The sequence below is a fragment of the Xyrauchen texanus genome, chromosome 22 (assembly GCF_025860055.1).
Source record: "Xyrauchen texanus isolate HMW12.3.18 chromosome 22, RBS_HiC_50CHRs, whole genome shotgun sequence".
NCBI lineage: Eukaryota > Metazoa > Chordata > Actinopteri > Cypriniformes > Catostomidae > Xyrauchen > Xyrauchen texanus.
The window spans coordinates 3,041,880-3,060,656 of NC_068297.1; the positions used below are offsets into that span (position 1 = coordinate 3,041,880).

At 38.1% G+C, this 18,777-nt stretch overlaps 1 protein-coding gene across 2 annotated transcripts; it reads right to left on the minus strand.

Moving 5' to 3' along the window:
- Position 1: 1 nt before the first annotated feature.
- Positions 2 to 14,137, minus strand: gckr (glucokinase (hexokinase 4) regulator). 2 transcript variants are annotated; one of them, XM_052153610.1, is made up of 19 exons: positions 14,001 to 14,137; positions 13,690 to 13,845; positions 13,542 to 13,610; positions 13,332 to 13,400; positions 12,455 to 12,528; positions 12,308 to 12,374; positions 10,689 to 10,742; positions 10,327 to 10,421; positions 10,096 to 10,201; positions 7,404 to 7,522; positions 7,213 to 7,311; positions 6,307 to 6,404; positions 6,084 to 6,160; positions 5,744 to 5,840; positions 5,527 to 5,609; positions 5,288 to 5,368; positions 5,023 to 5,166; positions 3,605 to 3,739; positions 2 to 1,161 (listed from the first exon to the last, which is right to left on the minus strand). In XM_052153610.1, exons 1-19 carry the CDS (start codon positions 14,022 to 14,024, stop codon positions 1,015 to 1,017), a joined length of 1,794 nt encoding a protein of 597 aa, XP_052009570.1. In that variant the 5' UTR covers positions 14,025 to 14,137; the 3' UTR covers positions 2 to 1,014. The 2 variants fall into 2 exon arrangements, with proteins under 2 accessions (XP_052009570.1, XP_052009571.1); XM_052153611.1 differs by having other exon boundaries at positions 13,690 to 13,842; positions 14,001 to 14,101.
- Between the last annotated feature and the right edge of the window lie 4,640 nt (positions 14,138 to 18,777).

Consider the following 18,777-nt stretch of genomic DNA (forward strand, 5'->3'; position numbering starts at 1 on the left):
TGTAAGTGTGTCAAGGAAGTCTTTGGTGAAAAAATGATCAGAATTGCCCTTATGTCATCCAGTTGGGATTTTTACAACAAAAACAAAAGGCCATGGCGTACATAGCTTTTAATTGTACAGTATTAAAAAGGCTTTGTATTACTCACAATGAAAATTAGTAACATAATTGAGTATTCAATAACCAAGTGAAACTATCTGAAGCATTCTGTCTGAAAGGGACAGTTCACTCCAAAATCGAAATTCCTTTCATCATCTGTCATTATTACATATTTCAGTATTTACTCACCCACGTCATTCTAAACCTTTATGCGGGTTTGTCGTGTTTGGAACACAAAAATAATCAAATGCATACATTTTTTGCATCCATAGTGACCACAAGCCATCAAGATTTGAGATATGCTCTTATTTATTACATTTTTTTAGATTTTCAGTGAATAATGACTGAAATTTGAGTGTTAATCACACAAAAGTATTCCTTTAGACGATTTGGAATAGCATACAAGTCGCATGAACAACTTTTATGGAAATTGATGGCATTTTTGTGACCTTTTCGGAGCTAATCAGTGGATGGTCAATATGAATAGTCATTGTATTGTCATTCATAATTTACGGTGATTTTAATGCAACCCGGTCTGATAAAAACTTGTAATGATTAGAATAATCGTTGTCTCATATAAAAGTGTATGACTTTTACTCCCTTTGAGAAAAATGTACAAACCAACAGACAATGTTGTTACCATGTTGCCATGGTTTAACCCCTAACCCAAACTTAACCGTAGTCTAACCCCTTACCTCAACCCTAAAGCCAAAATTTCCTTAAAATAAACAGATTGGAGGCTAGTTAACATTTAATGCTTGTATTGTATCGATTTGAAACTCTGTTTGTTGACTGGTTGGTCTCATAAGGGAATAAAAGTTGTACCTTTTCATATGAGCCAAGTCGTGCAATATCTTATGAATTTCCACTCTCATTTAATGAGGTTTAATGAATGTCTTTCAGTAATACATTGGGGGTTATTTGTAGTCTGTAGTAGTCATGCTCTTTGAGGAGTTGAAGCAGGCAGTTATTGCATCTCGAATCACCTGATGAGAATCTAAATGATGCTTTGCTTCGGCAAGTGTGCAGCCACACTGTATCATCACCAGCGCAGTTGGGACCACCTGCCAGTGAGCGAATAAGAAAGTTACACATTACACAGTAAAAGTAAAACAGTGCTCTTATTAACAAGTTTACATTTCAAAAATAGGTAATTAAGTGATTGTTCACCCCAAAAAATGAACATTATGTCATCATTTAATCACTCTTATGTTGTTCCAAACCTGTATAATAGAGAAAGGATATGGGAGGAAGTAGGGATGGAACGATATATCGAATTTCAATTTATTGCGAACCAAGAAATTACGAACCATATCGAGGCAAAACTCGATATTTCAAAAGTGCTTAAAGTGTGCCTGGGTAGCTCAGTGGTAAAGACGCTGGCTATCACCCCTGGAGTTCGCTAGCTCGCTAGTTTGAATCCCAGGGCATGCTGACTGTCTCCAGCCAGGTCTTCTAAGCAACCAAATTGGCCCGGTTGCTAGGGATGGCAGGCCTCTAAATGTGCTATGTCTCCATGGCAACGTGCTCAACAAGCCACGTGTCGGTCGCCTAAGCCACCAAATTGGCCCGGTTTCTAGGGTGGGTGGAGTCACATGGGGTAACCTCCTCTTGGTCGCTATGTGGTTTGTTCTTGGTGGGGTGCGTAGTGAGTTGAGCGTGGATGCTGCGGTGGATGGCGTGAAGCCCCCAAATGTGCTATGTCTCCATGGCAACAAGCCCCGTGTCGGTCTCAGATGTGGAGGTGGCTGGGATTTGTCTTTCACCACCTGGATTGAGGACTTAAAAGCACATTGGGAATTGGACCCAATTGTGAGAAAAAGGGTGAAAATTTGCTTTTAGAAATCTAAGTACTGGAATACCTGGAAAATTGCCTTAGTTTGTTGAAAAGTGCTTGAGATTAAAACAGACCATTTCATCCGTGTAATGTGTGTTCATCAAAGTTTGGATCCCGCACTCCACTTTCACTGAATAATGTGTCCTTTAATATCCTTTCTGGTCTTTACAGTCAGAATAAAAAGTACAAATAAATATTAATTTTAATCACAAATATCACGGAAGTGCTAAAAAAAACGAGACTCTCACGTTATTGAATAACCCGCAACACTTGTGCCAGTCTGTGAGATGCACGTTAAACTGTTAAAGGGACAGTACCATTGTAGGTTGCTAGGGAGGGTAGAGTCACATGGGGTAACCTCCTTGTGGTCGCGATTAGTGGATCTCGCGCTCAATGGGGCGTGTGGTGAGTTGTGAGTGGATCACGAAGAGTAGCAAGAGCCTCCACATACAGTGAGTCTCCGCGGTGTCATGCACAATGAGTCACGTGATAAGATGCGCGGATTGACGGTCTCAGAAGTGGAGGCAACCGAGACTTGTCCTCCATCACCCAGATTGAGATGAGTAACCGCGCCACCACGAGGACCTAATAAGTAGTGGGAATTGGGCATTCCAAAATTGGGGAGAAAAGGGGATGAAAACACTTAAAACAATTTCACAAACTTTTTTCGGGACAGGTTCTGATCAGTTCTATTGCATGTTCTGCACCTGATCAGCCTGAATGAAGGCTCATTTGTTTGTGATCTTTTCACGAATGTAAACAAAAACAAATGCTTTAGAACAGCCCAAGCCTATTTCTGGATCCTTTCAAGAAAGTCTCTTTTTCATGGTAAGTTAGTTCTTGGGTAGTTTGGGCAGCTATTGTTCTATATCTACTTGAATGGGGAAAGACAGAAATCTCCAAAATGGTTGGTCAAGATTACGATAAAAGAACGTATTTCAAATAAGCAGTAAAATTGTATTGGTCCGTGGCACCGTGACAGGGGTGTGGGTCCGGCAATGCACCATACCCTCACTGCTCCGTTCCTGGACCTGCGAAGATGCCAGCTAGGAGAGGCGCGAGGAGAGGCGCGCTTGGTCTTTAAAAGCAGCGGTGATGAGGCTGTGTTTGTTTCGTTAACCGTTGGCTGCTTTTGGGCGTTCCAATTTCTCCCATTTATTTAATAGAAGTGGCCCGTCTCTGATAAATGGTCTCTGTTTTAACAAGCAGGAAATTTCCACAGAACAGAGACATCACTCGACATCACCAACGAACAGTCCTTGAAATGGTCTATAGTGAAAGGAATATGAGAAACTCTTATTATTTAAACTTTGAGCATTTATATAGTGTATTAAAGAACTTTATTTTTATGAGAAATTATAATGTGATTTTTACGCAAACATTTTTAAAAAAATAAACACTGCCATACTTTGTGATTTAAGTGTTATCATATAAAATCGAGATAATGTCAAATCGTGAACCGCATATCGTATATCGAACCGAATTGTGAGATAACCATATCGTCCCATCCCTAGTAGGAAGAATGTTTCACTTGAATGGTGAGTGAAGAGGACATCTCCTTCTGTGTCCCATGGAAAGTCATATAGCTTTTAGAATTTTAAATATTTGGTGAACTATCCCTTTAAAACTCATGGTTGCCTCTACAGATTTGAAAGTTAATGAGTTCTTACTCTGTCGCATCTCTTGGCCAGGGTTGTGTGTTTTTGGACATCTGCTGATGTCATCTCTTCAGTCAGATCATCTGTACCGTAGATCGCTCTCAGTAGAGCACTTTCACACTCAGTTTTGGAGCTGCCTGTGAAGTGCTAAAATTGAGTCAAATATAGAAAATAATTATTCTGACCATTCTTTAAATCACATGCAAGGGTCATGTTACGTTTAGTTCAAATACTTTTAAAGATGAAAAGGAAAAAGTAGCCGGAAATGTATATAATATAAAATTTTACTATACATATTAACTATATTTTACATTTATATACACTGGCGGCCAAAAGTTTGGAATAATGTACAGATGTGTACTCCATGTGCAGCAATGACAGCTTTACAGATCCTTGTTATTCTAGTGGTCACTTTGTCCAGATTCTCAGGTGACCTTTCACCCCACACTTCCTGTAGCACTTGCCATAGATGTGACCAGTGCTGGACCAGGGCTGGACTGGTAATCTGGCATAACGGGCATTTTCCTGGTGGGCCGACACACTTTGGGGCCGATCAGGGGTGGACTGGCCATCGGGAGATCCGAGCGAACAGCGATGCATAAAAGGACAGCGAACACTGCCACAAAACTATTGGACCCCCCCACCACTCAACAAGTTTTGGGCCAGTTGCCATGTAAAATCCTGGGCCGATTTCTCTTCCCAGTCCAGCCCTGGATTTGTCTGTCTTGTTGGGCACTTCTCACGCACCTTACCGTCTAGCTGATCCCAAAAAAAGCTCAATGGGGTTAAGATCCGTAACACTCTTTTCCAATTATCTGTTATCCAATGTCTGTGTTTCTTTGTCAACTCGAACCTTTTCTTTTAGTTTTTCTATTTCAAAAGTGTCTTTTTCTTTGCAGTTCTTCCCAGAAGAGTCTTCTCTTTACTGTTGTACATGAAACTGGTGTTTAGCAGGTAGAATTCAATGAAGCTGTCAGCGGAGGACATGTGAGGCGTCTATTTCTCAAACTAGAGACTCTGATGTACTTATCCTCTTGTTTAGTTGCACATCTGGTCTTCCACATCTCTTTCTGTCCTTGTTAGAGACAGTTGTGCTTTGTCTTTGAAGACTGTAGTTACACCTTTGTATGAAATCTTCAGTTTTCTGGCAATTTCAATCATTGTATCGCCTTCATTCCTCAAAACAGTGGATGACTGACGAGTTTCTAGAGAAAGCTAGAAAAACTTAAGACATGCCAGTCTAGTGCATACTGTGCAACTCAAAGACGCAAAGACAATGTTAAGCTTCATTTAACGAACCAAACAGCTTTCAACTGTGTTTGATATAATGGCAAGTGATTTTCTCATACCGAATTAGCAATTTAGCATGATTGCTCAAGGATAAGCCAAGGAGTAGCCTATGAATAACTCAGAAAATGAATTACCGATACCTGTAAAATATGTATGGCTCTCCTGTACAGTTTGCTGTTTGTCACTCTGAGGTCTATCATGTAATTCATGTAGACTTTCCCCTTCAGTACATGAGCTCCTGTGCTGATTGCATTAAGACACAATTTGGTTGAAAGCTCCCAGCGCTGTGTAATAAAAAACACAACTTTTAGATCCTTACATATTCACTGATATACAACTTATATATCGAGGTATTACGTAAATGGAAACTAAATAGTTACTCAAGTTTTGTTGCAAATGGCTTACCATTACAACATTGTGCTCCTTATCTGAAGACAAAGGCCATGTGAAGTTCAGGACGGTTTCAAATATGTTGCCTATTATTTCCTGTAATATATACATGCTCAGTGGGGTCCAAAAGTGAATGTCTCAAATTATCAAATTGCATAAGCAGCATTTTGTGTTTGTAAGACTTGTGCTGGAAGGCAATTTCATTTTAAAATAGAGATTTTTCGCTAGTGGCACTAAAGCGTGATTACTCATACCTCAAGGTCATGGGCAATCGCATGCAAATTAGATGTCCTCCGCTTCACTTGATTCGCCAGTGCTGTCACCTCATGCAGGTCATCTTGGGAGAGACATTGAAATGTTTCTATATATATATTGCACCTTTATATACAGTTACAAGTAACATGATTCAACATATAGCACATGCTGAATATATTGAAGTGGCCATTTATATTTACAAGCAAGCTTGCTTACCATTTACAGTAAACAGAAATAAGATCATGTCATTTTGACTTAAGCTTGGTAAGATGGTGTCCACAAAATCCTTGTGACCAATTACAAACTCTGGACCCTAAAAACAGAAATATTTGATAGATAAATATATTGCCAAAGTATGTCTATGGATTACTGCTATTGATTAAAAGTCAACACGAAATGTTTTTGCAACCCATTTTACTTGTGAATTACCAATTACATTTTGATGAACAATTATGAATCGTGAATTGTGCACAATAATGTGGACTAAGAAAATACACAGAGTCAATTTTGATTTCAAGTTGACTTTAAGTTGTGAAATCAACGGCTTTAAGATCACCACAGATGAAAGATCGCCTTCTTTATTTTTCATTTCACTGAAACCGTTGTTGACAAAACCTCTGACGTCCCCAAAGTCTACAAAACAAATGATAATAACAATGTCTTAGTGTGGTTGAAGCATTTCTATATCCATGCAGCATGTTATTATGTCATTTACCTTTAACTAACAAATTAAAAGCACATAAGCTGCTTTTTTAAATGACAAAAATGATGTTTGGCACCTGCTCCAAACGTGGGAATGCATTCACTAGCATCAATCATGCCAATGATGCCAAGCGTTTGCCATCCAACATAGTACACATGACCTCCCATCCGAAGACTGTTAAAATATTTACAGAAATAAATCATATTAGGACAAATTCAAGACTATGTACCAGTGCCTTTGATTATGATAAAAAGGTCATTAATTTTAAACAATAATAAACAAAATTAATTTGCCTATATTTTAGTACATGTACCAGACATTCTGAAAGCTCATGAGAGATAACTACATGTTATTTTTATTTTATTTTAATCATATTTATATTATTATTGTTATTTATATATTTTTTTTGATCATTATTCTATTTTTTTTTAAATATATATTTATTTATTTATTTATCATTTTTACTTTTATTTAACATGGCAAGTCATTTAAAGGTACAGTACACCTAAAAAGGAAAATGTTTTTATTTATTTATGTATTTGCCAATATGACTTCCTGTCTTTTGTGGAACCCCAAATGAGGTGTTAGGCAGAATGTTAGCCTAAGTTTCAAGATTAAAATAAATAACAATTATATGAACGTCAATGGTGACTGAGGCTACCATTCTGCCTAACAGCTCCTTTTGCAGTCAGCAGAAGAAAATAAAGTTATACGGGTTTGGAACGACATGAGGGTGAGTAAATCATGACAGAATTTTCCATTTTGGGTGAACTGTGGCTGTAAGAACAAGATTCTTGCCAAGACATAAATAAGAATACATACAAAAACTACATCAGAAGGTAAATAAAAATAAATAACACATAATCTGAACTAAGCAGAGTATAGATTAATTAAAAAACAAGCTATCTGAGTTCAAATAACAAATAATAGAGGGTCATGCATTAGGAGGAATGACATTTCTGAAATGATTTTTCTTCTGTACCTCTCTCCTGCTTTGTATATAAGGGCGTCCAGGCCATCACTGTGCGAATAAGTGATTTCATAAACCATTTCACTCGCTGTGATCCAGGCAGACACACATCTGAGTGACACATTTAACTGTATAAGATCACTCTAATGAGGTAACTTTATTGCACCAAAACTGTTGAAGAGGCACTGAAACGAAACGCTTACTCAGGCGTTATGATCTTGTCTCTGAAGGCAGCTTTATGTCCGGACAGAAGGATGGCTTCTAGTATGATTTTAGTTGCACTGCCTCCTTTCATCCTGGACGATCCGCTGATTGCCTCAGCCTATGAGGAGAGACAGCTGTTTTTATACAGTAACTACACTAATAGTATCATAACACTCAGGGTTGTTGTGGGCAGTTGTTAGCACGTTGCTATGGGGTTGCTAAGTGGTTGCTTGGGTGTTCTGAGGGGTTGTTAGAGCATTGGAAGGTGGTTGCTAGGGTTTGTTAATGTGTTCTGAGTGGTTGCGAGGGCATTGTTTGGTGGTTGAGAGAGTGTTTTGGGTGGTTGAGAGAGTTGTTTGAGTGTTGTAGGTGCTAGTGGATTGCTATGCAGTTTCTAAAGTGTTCTGAGTGGTACTGGTAAGTGCATTGTTTGTTGGTTGCTATGCATTGTTAGAGTATTTTGGGAGGTTGATTGGTAGTTGCTAGGGTGTTCAGAGTGGTTAACAGGGCATTGCTATGGGATTCCTCTGGCATTCTGGGTGTTTGTTAGCAGGTTCCTATGGTGTTTCTCTGGCATTGCTAGGTTTCTATTGCATTGTTTTGGTAATCAAATGATTGGGTACCTTTGTAAGGTTTTCTGGGTGGTTGCCAGGGCATTGCTATGCAGTATCTAAAGTGTTCTGAGTGGTTGTTGGTGCATTGCTAGGTAGTTGTTAGGGTGTTCTGGGTGGTTTCTATTGTATTGGGTGGTTGATAGGCTCTTTGTAAGGTGTTCTGGGTGGTTGCCAGGGCATTGCTATGCAGTATCTAAAGTGTTCTGAGTGGTTGTTGGTGCATTGCTAGGTAGTTGTTAGGGTGTTCTGGGTGGTTGCCAGGGCATTGCTATTCAGTATCTAAAGTGTTCTGAGTGGTTGTTGGTGCATTGCTAGGTAGTTGTTAGGGTGTTCTGGGTGGTTGCCAGGGCATTGCTATTCAGTATCTAAAGTGTTCTGAGTGGTTGTTGGTGCATTGCTAGGTAGTTGTTAGGGTGTTCTGGGTGGTTTCTATTGTATTGGGTGGTTGATAGGCTCTTTGTAAGGTGTTCTGGGTGGTTGCCAGGGCATTGCTATGCAGTATCTAAAGTGTTCTGAGTGGTTGTTGGTGCATTGCTAGGTAGTTGTTAGGGTGTTCTGGGTGGTTTCTATTGTATTGGGTGGTTGATAGGCTCTTTGTAAGGTGTTCTGGGTGGTTGCCAGGGCATTGCTATTCAGTATCTAAAGTGTTCTGAGTGGTTGTTGGTGCATTGCTAGGTAGTTGTTAGGGTGTTCTGGGTGGTTGCCAGGGCATTGCTATGCAGTATCTAAAGTGTTTTGAGTGGTTGTTGGTGCATTGCTAGGTAGTTGTTAGGGTGTCCTGGGTGGTTTCTATTGTACTGGGTGGTTGATAGGCTCTTTGTAAGGTGTTCTGGGTGGTTGCCAGGGCATTGCTATTCAGTATCTAAAGTGTTTTGAGTGGTTGTTGGTGCATTGCTAGGTAGTTGTTAGGGTGTTGTGGGTGGTTTCTATTGTATTGGGTGGTTGATAGGCTCTTTGTAAGGTGTTCTGGGTGGTTGCCAGGGCATTGCTATGCAGTATCTAAAGTGTTCTGAGTGGTTGTTGGTGCATTGCTAGGTAGTTGTTAGGGTGTTCTGGGTGGTTGCCAGGGCATTGCTATGCAGTATCTAAAGTGTTCTGAGTGGTTGTTGGTGCATTGCTAGGTGGTTGCTTGGGCATTGTAAAAGTGTTCTAGGTTGTTGCTAGGGCATTATAAGAGTGTTCTGGGTGGTTGCTAGGTTGTTTTTATTTGGTGGTTGCTATGGTGTTTTAGGAGCTGATTGGAAGATGCAAGTGTGTTCTGAGCGGTTGCTAGTGCATTGCTAGATTGTTGTTAGGGTGTTGTTACAGTGTTTTGGTTGTTGCTAGGGCATAATGTCTAGGTTTATATTGGGTTTGGGTGGGTGAGGCTGTTGCTAAGTCTCATGTTCTGTATGGTCTCCAGGTCGTTGCAATGTGGTTCCTCAAGAGTTCTTGAGAGTAGTTGTCAGCAGGTTGCGTGGTAGTTGGTATGGTGTTTCTAGGGCATTGCTAAGTGGTTGTGAGGGTATACTGGGAGGTTGCCAGGACATTGCTATGTAGTTGCTGAGGTGTTCTGGGTGTTTGTATAGCAGTGATTGATAGGATGTTCTGTGTGTTGTTAGCAGGTTGCTTGGCAGTTGTTAGTGTGTTTTACAAATACAGAAATGTGATATATAGCAAATTAGCAATATATGTAAAACACATATTAATATGTATGTTTATATATGTTTTTCACAGTTAACAAGTGACATACAGTACTTGTATGAATATTCGACATTATATAAAAATACTTCAAACAGTTTTGTTTTCATGGGGGATTTATAGGGCATGGCAAGATAGTTGTTTGGTTGTTCTGGTGTTTGCTGGGTATTGCTAAGTGGTTGCTAGGATGTTCTAGGTGGTTGCTAGGTTTTTTTGCCCTGATGATTTTCAGGGCATTTCTCTGAGGTTGCTATGGTGTCAGTGGTTTTCACCATGTTCCTATGTAGTTGCTAGGGGGGTCCAGCATGGTTCCCTTCTGTCAAAATGTGCACAGTTTATTAAATTACGTCATGCTTTGAAAATGTGTATGTTGTTCAATCAGTGCAATGGTTCTTACCCCTAATACAGGATTTAGAATGAACGCTTTCTCTTGTCTCTGTTCTGCGATCATCCTCTCTGCAACCTCTTTAAAATTAAATAAACCGTCCTGCAGTGGATCACTCCTATCAGGGTGGAAAGAGAATTAATATGTTATCAGTTGTTATTGTTATTGACTCAGCAACTCAGAAGATGCTAATTCTGGGAGTTTGTAATAAACAGAGACGTGTTTTGTCTTTGTTGGGATTACCTTGCCATATGTACAGGATTAAATCCAAGAAGGACTGGAGTGAAGACATCTAAATGGTTGAGACAATAATCCAGTTGCCCAGCAACAAACGGTGCCTTTGACACAGAACAATGTTATGAAGCATTCTCCCAAGGTTACTTGCAGGTCACTTTGATAAGAAAGCACATTAATGTATAGGTTATTATGACCACATACATCAGAAGTATTGACTTGACCCAAGGCTACAGGATATCATTTTTTTTACTTATAGCCCATTTAATGAATCCATAAATTAGGAAATGGTTTAACTGTATTTCTATTGCCATGATGCATTATGTAATTTGCAACAAAAAAAAAAGACAAAAGTGTTATTCATACGGTACCGAGATGCCACAGGATATTCCAATGAACAGGACGTGTTTCTTTCCAGCACAAACCTGTTTTTAGTCAGAAAAGAAAACAGGAAATGGACAAAAAATATGTTTAAATATGTCTTAAATATCCAAAAGGCTTTGTTTACCCAATGCACAAAATAAATAAATTATATATATTTAATTTTTATTCATACAAATTCCATTTTTCCCAGTAACTCTGAAATGAAAACGTATGGGTGTCACCCAGATATTTTAATTCTCTCATCATTTAATCACCCTTATACCATCCCAGATGTGTATGACTTTCTTTCATCTGCTGAACTCAAATTAAGATTGTTTAAAATATTTTCTTAACCCTTTTGGTCCATATAATGCAAGTGAATGGGTGCCAAAATTCGCAAGAAACACCAAGAATGTACATAAATCAGCATAAAAGTAATCCATAAGTGTCAGGATCCTGTCACCATGTCAGTCAGGTTTATTATGGTGACAGGATCCTAACACATATGTTCTCTGTCTCTGTGTGTGCGCACGGCTTTGGTTGTTTTCCTGGCTGTGTGCTCTTCTGTCTAGTCTGTGTCTCATGTTCTCAGCATGGTGTCTGTTTCTGAGTCGGGATCCGGACACTGATGCTCCATGTCTTTATGTTTGACGCATAGCTAATGATGGCTTCACTGCCATGTGCTCTTAATGTCCAGATTGTTGTGTTGGTTCCAGCCCGGAGCATTTAACCCAGTCTGTCCTGTGGTGTTCTGCCCTGGACTTTGTAGTTGTCCTCTTCTGGGTTATTTCTGTTTATTTATTCATTTTAATTCAAATAAAGCCCATCATCTCACTTTCTATGAGCCCTCACCCTCTATCAACCGAACCTTGACAATAAGACTCCAGTGTTTTAATCCATATCTTCAAAAGCGATATGAAACAGATCAATATTTAAGTAATTTTTTATTATAAATACTCCTCCATTCTTCTTCTTTTGTTTTTGCTGACTCACATTCTTCATGCATACTCCCCCTACTGGGCAGGAAGGAGAATTTATTGCAAAAAATTACTTAAAAATGTATCTGTTCTCACCCAAACCATCATATCACTTCTGAAGATATGTATTAAAACACTGGAGTCGTATGGATTACATTTATGCTGCCTTTGTATGCTTTTTGAGTTTCAGTATTTTCACTTGCACTGTATGGACCTACAGAGCTAAAATTCTCTTAAAAATCCTTGTTTTTGTTCAGCAGAATAAAGTCATACAAATCATACATTTTTGGGTGAACTATCTCTTTAAATCATAAGTCAGTTCTTCCATACAATAGATGTATTTATATTTTAGCAGTTTTGTTGTTCATGCTATATATAGGGAGTTCTGGCTTTGCCGATTTCTAGCAACCACCAAGCAATGCCCTAGCAACCATCCCGAACACCTTAGCAACAGCAAGACCCGTGCAACCACCCAGAACACTCTAGTACCATGGCAGCAAGTTTTGCACAGACCAGTCTAGCACTACTCACATTTTCTTCCGAAAATGTAAATATATTGTAGCATGTTTCTCCAAACAGATGGTGAAACTGTGAATAAGTACTACAGTAAAATTGCACCACTTGCTTCCTTTCTCTGCCCTTTTACTCACCTTGTCCAGCATGCGAGCTCCCAGCTCCGGGTTGTCCTCAGGAGCCTCTTGTGATGTCAACAGGGCCCTTTAAAAACAGTGTACTGCATTACTGCAGAGTCACACAAGAGTCGCATCTGATGCATCAAACACACACTGTTTACTCACCTGTCACCTCCTGCAATGATGTATGAATAGATCTGTTTGTGTTGTTGGGTGATCAACATCTGATTAAAGGTTGTCTAAGGTGTCAAATATAATATGATAAATAGAAGAAATGCAACAGCCATGCAGAATACAGTGAGGAAATTGTCAGAAAGCTAAATTGATATCATACTGATAGATAAACTTGTAATTCATACTTATAGAGAAACAAACAGTCAACATACCACAGTACACCAAAAGCTCAAATGTTGATATTAGCTTTAAACAGTGAGAAAAGGAAGGATAATTTAATCAACAAAATAATGATTTAATAATTGAATCAACAAATTAATTATTTAATAATTTAATTAAAAAATACTATTTAATTTATTGACATTTTTTTCATTTTATCTTCATTTAATTAATTAATTAATTAATTTCTTGTTATCCTAATTTAGTTTCATAAAAATAGTATTTAATTTAAGGATTTTTTTTGTTAATTTCATACAGCTTTATTTGGCCTATAAATGAATTTAATTGAATTTAATAAATATATTATTTCATTTGTATATACAGTATATATATATATATATATTTAATTTAAGGATTTTTTTGTTAATTTTATATAGCTTTATTTGGCCTATAAATGAATTTAATAAATATATTATTTCATTTGTATATATATATATATATATATATATATATATATATTTAATTTATCTAGCTTTATTTAGCTTATAATTTAATATAATATAATAGTATTTAATAATTAAATAAAAATACATTTTTTTGTTTATCTAGCTTTATTTAGCTTATAAATGAATTATGATTTTAGTTTTAAAAAAAACATTGTTTTTAAAATTTTTGAGAAAAATCAATACTTATTTGTTTAACTCTTTACCACCAAAAGAAATGCAATACGGCCTGACGTTCCACAGCCACTTAAAACAATCAAACTCTCCTCTGGGTCCTACAGACATAAAACAGATCAATAATTATATATTTAACATGTTACTTTGCAACATTTCAAAGCTTAAACCATTCTTGAAATGAAGCTGATGTTTTATGAATTGTTCATTAAATCAAAGGACTTTAAAAACATGTTTCTGACCCGTAGAAACATTTCAACCTTCTTGGCAACATTCATCATGGCTTGAATGACTGGCAGACTGTGAACTCTCTATAAAACAAAACGCACAGCTTTATCAAACCCTTCAAAAGAACTTAATACTGTTCTGTATAGAATCAATAAGTCAAACCTGATAAGTAGGATCATCATGTAATTTCTTTTGAAAAATCTCAGCATCGCATCTTTTCAGTATTTGCACCATCTGTTTGGTGTCCGCTCTATCAATATCTCTACTGATAGGGTTGCATTTTTCCGTGACAGGTAGAGAGAGCTCGTTACACGACTGCTTTTAGAAAGAAAACTCAAGCACTTTAGATGAACTGCATCGCTCAAGAGCTCTTTTAATTACATTTTAGCTTACAAGGAATGAAGATTTGTTGTTGCTTTATTACTGGCTATAAAGTACATCTAAAACGAAAGCAGTCCTGAGTTTTTACTTACCTCTAAGTGATCCATATTTATCATAGAAGTATTGAGGCTCCAGTGCTTCAGAAACTACTGGAACGACTAGTGTCAGGCAAAATGGAAATGCATGAAAATGCAATTCCTTCAGCTGTGATTGCTGTAGCAAAAAGCCCTCATAAAGCTCTGAGAATAACAAAGTTCAACAAATGAACTTTGATCCATCAGCTGTTGTTCTTTTCCTTTTTCTAAGGTGGTGACTGCTACAAGAACTACAAGAGCTTTAGCCTACATTTGTCATTATATCAGGACCCTGATATTATCACAAGGCAGTCTGCTATTCTATTCTACTCTGCTTTATTCTCTTCACATTTCTCTTTTATTCTGTTCTATTTGAAATAATCTTGTATCCTCAGTATAATCTTAGTAGTGCAGTAGAATATATTCAAGAATTTTACTAAAGTTTTTCTTATAAAATGTATTCTGTTCTATTCTATTCTATTCCAGTCCAGTCCAGTCTAGTCTAGTCTAGTCTAGTCTAGTCTAGTCTAGTCCATTCCAGTCCATTCCAGTCTAGTCTATTCCATTCCATTCCAGTCTAGCCTAGCCTAGTCTAGTCTAATCCATTGAATTCCATTTCAGTCCAGTCCAGTGCAGTCCAGTCTAGTCTATTCCATTCCATTCCAGTGCAGTCCAGTCCAGTCCAAAACAGTCTATTCCATTCCAGTCCAGTCCAGTGCAGTCTAGTCTAGTCTAGTCTAGTCTAGTCTAGTCTAGTCTAGTCTATTCCAGTCCAGTGCAGTACAGTCCAGTCTAGTCTAGTCTATTCCAGTCCATTCCATTCCATTCCATTCCAGTCCAGTCCAGTCCAAAACAGTCTATTCCATTCCAGTCCAGTGCAGTCTAGTCTAGTCTAGTCTAGTCTAGTCTAGTCTATTCCATTCCAGTCCAGTGCAGTCCAGTCCAGTCCAGTCTAGTCTAGTCTAGTCTAGTCTAGTCTATTCCATTCCAGTCCATTCCATTCCATTCCAGTCTAGTCTATTCCATTCCATTCCAGTCTAGTCTAGTCCATTCAATTCCATTTCAGTCCAGTCCAGTGCAGTCCAGTCTAGTCTAGTCTAGTCTCGTCTATTCCATTCCATTCCATTCCATTCCAGTGCAGTCCAGTCCAGTCCAAAACAGTCTATTCCATTCCAGTCCAGTCCAGTGCAGTCTAGTCTAGTCTAGTCTAGTCTAGTCTAGTCTAGTCTAGTCTAGTCTAGTCTATTCCAGTCCAGTACAGTCCAGTGCAGTGCAGTCCAGTGCAGTCTAGTCTAGTCTAGTCTAGTCTAGTCTAGTCTATTCCAGTCCAGTCCAGTCCAGTGCAGTCCAGTCCAGTCCAAAACAGTCTATTCCATTCCAGTCCAGTCCAGTGCAGTCTAGTCTAGTCTAGTCTAGTCGAGTCTAGTCTAGTCTAGTCTAGTCTAGTCTAGTCTAGTCTAGTCTATTCCAGTCCAGTACAGTCCAGTGCAGTGCAGTCCAGTGCAGTCTAGTCTAGTCTAGTCTAGTCTAGTCTAGTCTAGTCCAGTCCAGTCCAGTGCAGTCCAGTCCAGTCTAGTCTAGTCTAGTCTATTCCAGGCCATTCCAGTGCAGTCCAGTCCAAAACAGTCTATTCCATTCCATTCCAGTCCAGTGCAGTCTAGTCTAGTCTAGTCTAGTCTATTCCATTCCAGTCCAGTCTAGTCTAGTCTAGTCTATTCCATTCCATTCCAGTCCTGTCCAGTCCAGTCCAGTGCAGTCCAGTCTAGTCTAGTCTATTCCATTCCAGGCCATTCCATTCCAGTCTAGTCTATTCCATTCCATTCCATTCCATTCCATTCCAGTCTAGCCTAGTCTAGTCTAGTCCATTCAATTCCATTTCAGTCCAGTCCAGTGCAGTCCGGTCTAGTCTAGTCTAGTCTAGTCTAGTCTAGTCTATTCCATTCCATTCCATTCCAGTCCAGTCTAGTCTAGTCTATTCCATTCCAGTCTATTCAATTCCTTTCCAGTTTAGTCTAGTCTAGTCTAGTCTAGTCCAGTCCAATCCAGTCTATTCTAGTCTAGTCCATTCCAGTCAAGTCAAGTCAAGTCTAGTCCATTCCAGTCAAGTCAAGTCTAGTCTAGTCTAGTCTAGTCTAGTCTATTCCATTCCAGTCCAGTCAATTCCATTCCATTCCATTCCAGTCTAGTCTAGTCTAGTCTAGTCTAGTCTAGTCTATTTTATTTACACTGATCTGATCTATAGTTATTCATCTAAATTTTTCAAATATTCTTTATAAAATCCTAATATTGCAATAAACTATAAAGTGAAGATTGTGACTCTTCTATTCATTACCATTTGATCTATTCTTTTATACTTGCATTTCTGTTCTATTCTATCTGAAATTTAAGTATCAACAATAAAATCTGAATATGGCAAAAGACTATATAGAGTTAAGACTTTTATATTCTGTTTTATTCTATCACCAGATCTGATCTATTAGTCTACTCTATCCAAAATTCGTAAATATTCATCAGATCATCGTCATATGTTGCAATCTTAAAATTGCACTAGATTATAAATCAAGTGTTTTATTCTTTTTCACTCGATTTAGAGTTCTGTTTTATTCAATTCACACATCTGAACATTTCTATTCACCTATCGTTCCTGTTCTGTTTTACCTGAACTTCAAGAGTATTCTTAAATAATCATAATATTGCAGTATATCTTAGTGAAGTTCACATAGATGCAATTGTCTTTGTTAGTTGACTGATGAAGGCTTTTGAGGGCAATTAAATGAAAGTTTTGTATTCCATCTCAAGAGTGTAGTCCATCAATAGACCGAGGTAATGCAGGCAGAGATTAATGAGGTGCATCACAGTCAAACTGCAGGTATTTTCAGTGAGGTTCGGTTGGGTCCATCTTAAGTCCAAGGTCCATGCATTGGCATATGAAGTACCTGATGTCTTAAAGTTGGAGTTGGCATCAGTTCATCCTCTGAAGTCAAAAGACTGAAGTGATGTTTGGCTAGCACCTGCTGTAGTTTGTCGTCATCTCTCAGCGACACATAGCAGTGGAGTCCAACACCAAGCAGGAACGGAGCTGGATATAGATGCCATTCAATTTTATGCAGAGTTAAAGATCATGATGGATGTTTCTGGTTCCGGCAGACCTAACTAAAGCAGCTTAATTGTTGAATAGTTGAAGGATAAATTAGGTGTATGCCTGGCTAAATAGATGAGTCTTAATCTAGACTTAAACTGAGGGAGTGTGTCTGCATCCCGAACACTGTTAGGGAGACTATTCCATAGTTTAGGAGCCAAATATGAAAAGGATCAACCTCCCTTTGTGGATTTTGATATTCTAGGAACTATTAACAGGCCAGAATTTTGTGATCGTAATGAACATGATGGAATATAGTGTAGTAGAAGGTCACTTAATTACTGTGGAGCTTGACCATTCAAAGCTTTGTATGTAGTTAACCGTATTTTTAATTTAGTAGCAAATGTAACGATGATAAAATGGGGCTAATATGATCATATTTATTGGTTCTAGTCAACACTCTGGCAGCTGCATTTTGAACCAATTGAAGTTTATTTATTGATCTTGCTGGACATCCTCCCAGTAATGCATTACAATAATCTAGTCTTGTGATCATGAATGCATGAATTAGTTTTTCGGCATCAGCAACAGAGAGCATGTGTAGTAAATTAGTGATGTGGAAGAATGCTGTTCTACAAACATTGGAAATCAGCTTTTCAAAGGACAGATTGGTATCAAATATAACACGTAAGTTCTTCACTGTAGAAGACGATGTAACAGTACATCCATCGAGAGTCAAATTATATTTCAGTGGCTTATTTTTAGAGGTTTTTGGTCCAATAATTAGTACCTATGTTTTGTCAGAATTGAGTGGAAGGAAACACATTGATACACTCAGCTAATTTGGGTTTAGAAGGAATATAAAGTTGTGTATCGTCGACATAACAGTGGAAATTTATTCCACGATTCCTGATAATATCTCCCAGGGGAAGCATGTATAAGGAGAAAAGCAGAGGCCCTAAAACTGACCCCTGTGGCACTCCATATTTACCTTTTGTTTGATTAAGACAATTCCTCATTTACACACAATGTGGTAGCGGTCTTATAATTAGGACCTAAACCATGCTAATGCATGTCCACTAATGCTAACATAATTCTCCAGCCAATTCAAGAGAATGTTGTGATCTATCGTGTCGAAGATCTATAAGCAATTTTCATAATCTTAATATTGCAATAGACTATATAAAGTCAAGCATTTGTCTACTCTATTATTTTCCATTCTGTTCTTTTCACAAACCTGAACAATGCTATTTACATTTATTTTCTATTCTGCTGAAATTTTCTAGTATTCTGATATCATTTTAATACTGCAGTAAAGACTATTCTATTCGATATACATTGATACAATCTATTCTTATCTGATATTCTTAGGTATTCTTTTAATCTCAATACTTTATTTGGCAAATTAAGAAATGGTATTTACGGTCCCCAATCGGCCTGATGGGGCACGCGAGGGATAAAGTTTCGAGAGAGAGAGAATTACGGGCATGTCCGTCATGTGTGTGTTTATGTTTGTGCTTTTTGTTTTGAGTTTAATTAAACATTATTTATATTGACAAGCCGGTTCTCGCCTCCTCTTTGCCCATCTTAACCCCGTTATATTGGTGCCGAAACCCGGGACCAGCCGTGCGAGATTCTAGCCCGGCCACGCCCCCCTCCGCTCCACAATGATATTGTGTATACTTCATAAATGTCTATACAATAGAATAGATCAGA

Coding starts and splice junctions, on each gene's coding strand:
- gckr (XM_052153610.1), bottom strand. CDS start 14,024: ATGATAAATATGGATCACTTAGAG. Junction 10,202..10,326: donor AATCCTGTACATATGGCAAG/GTAATCCCAACA, acceptor CCACCCTGATAG/GAGTGATCCACTGCAGGACG. Junction 7,523..10,095: donor TTCTAAATCCTGTATTAGGG/GTAAGAACCATT, acceptor CTCTCCTCATAG/GCTGAGGCAATCAGCGGATC.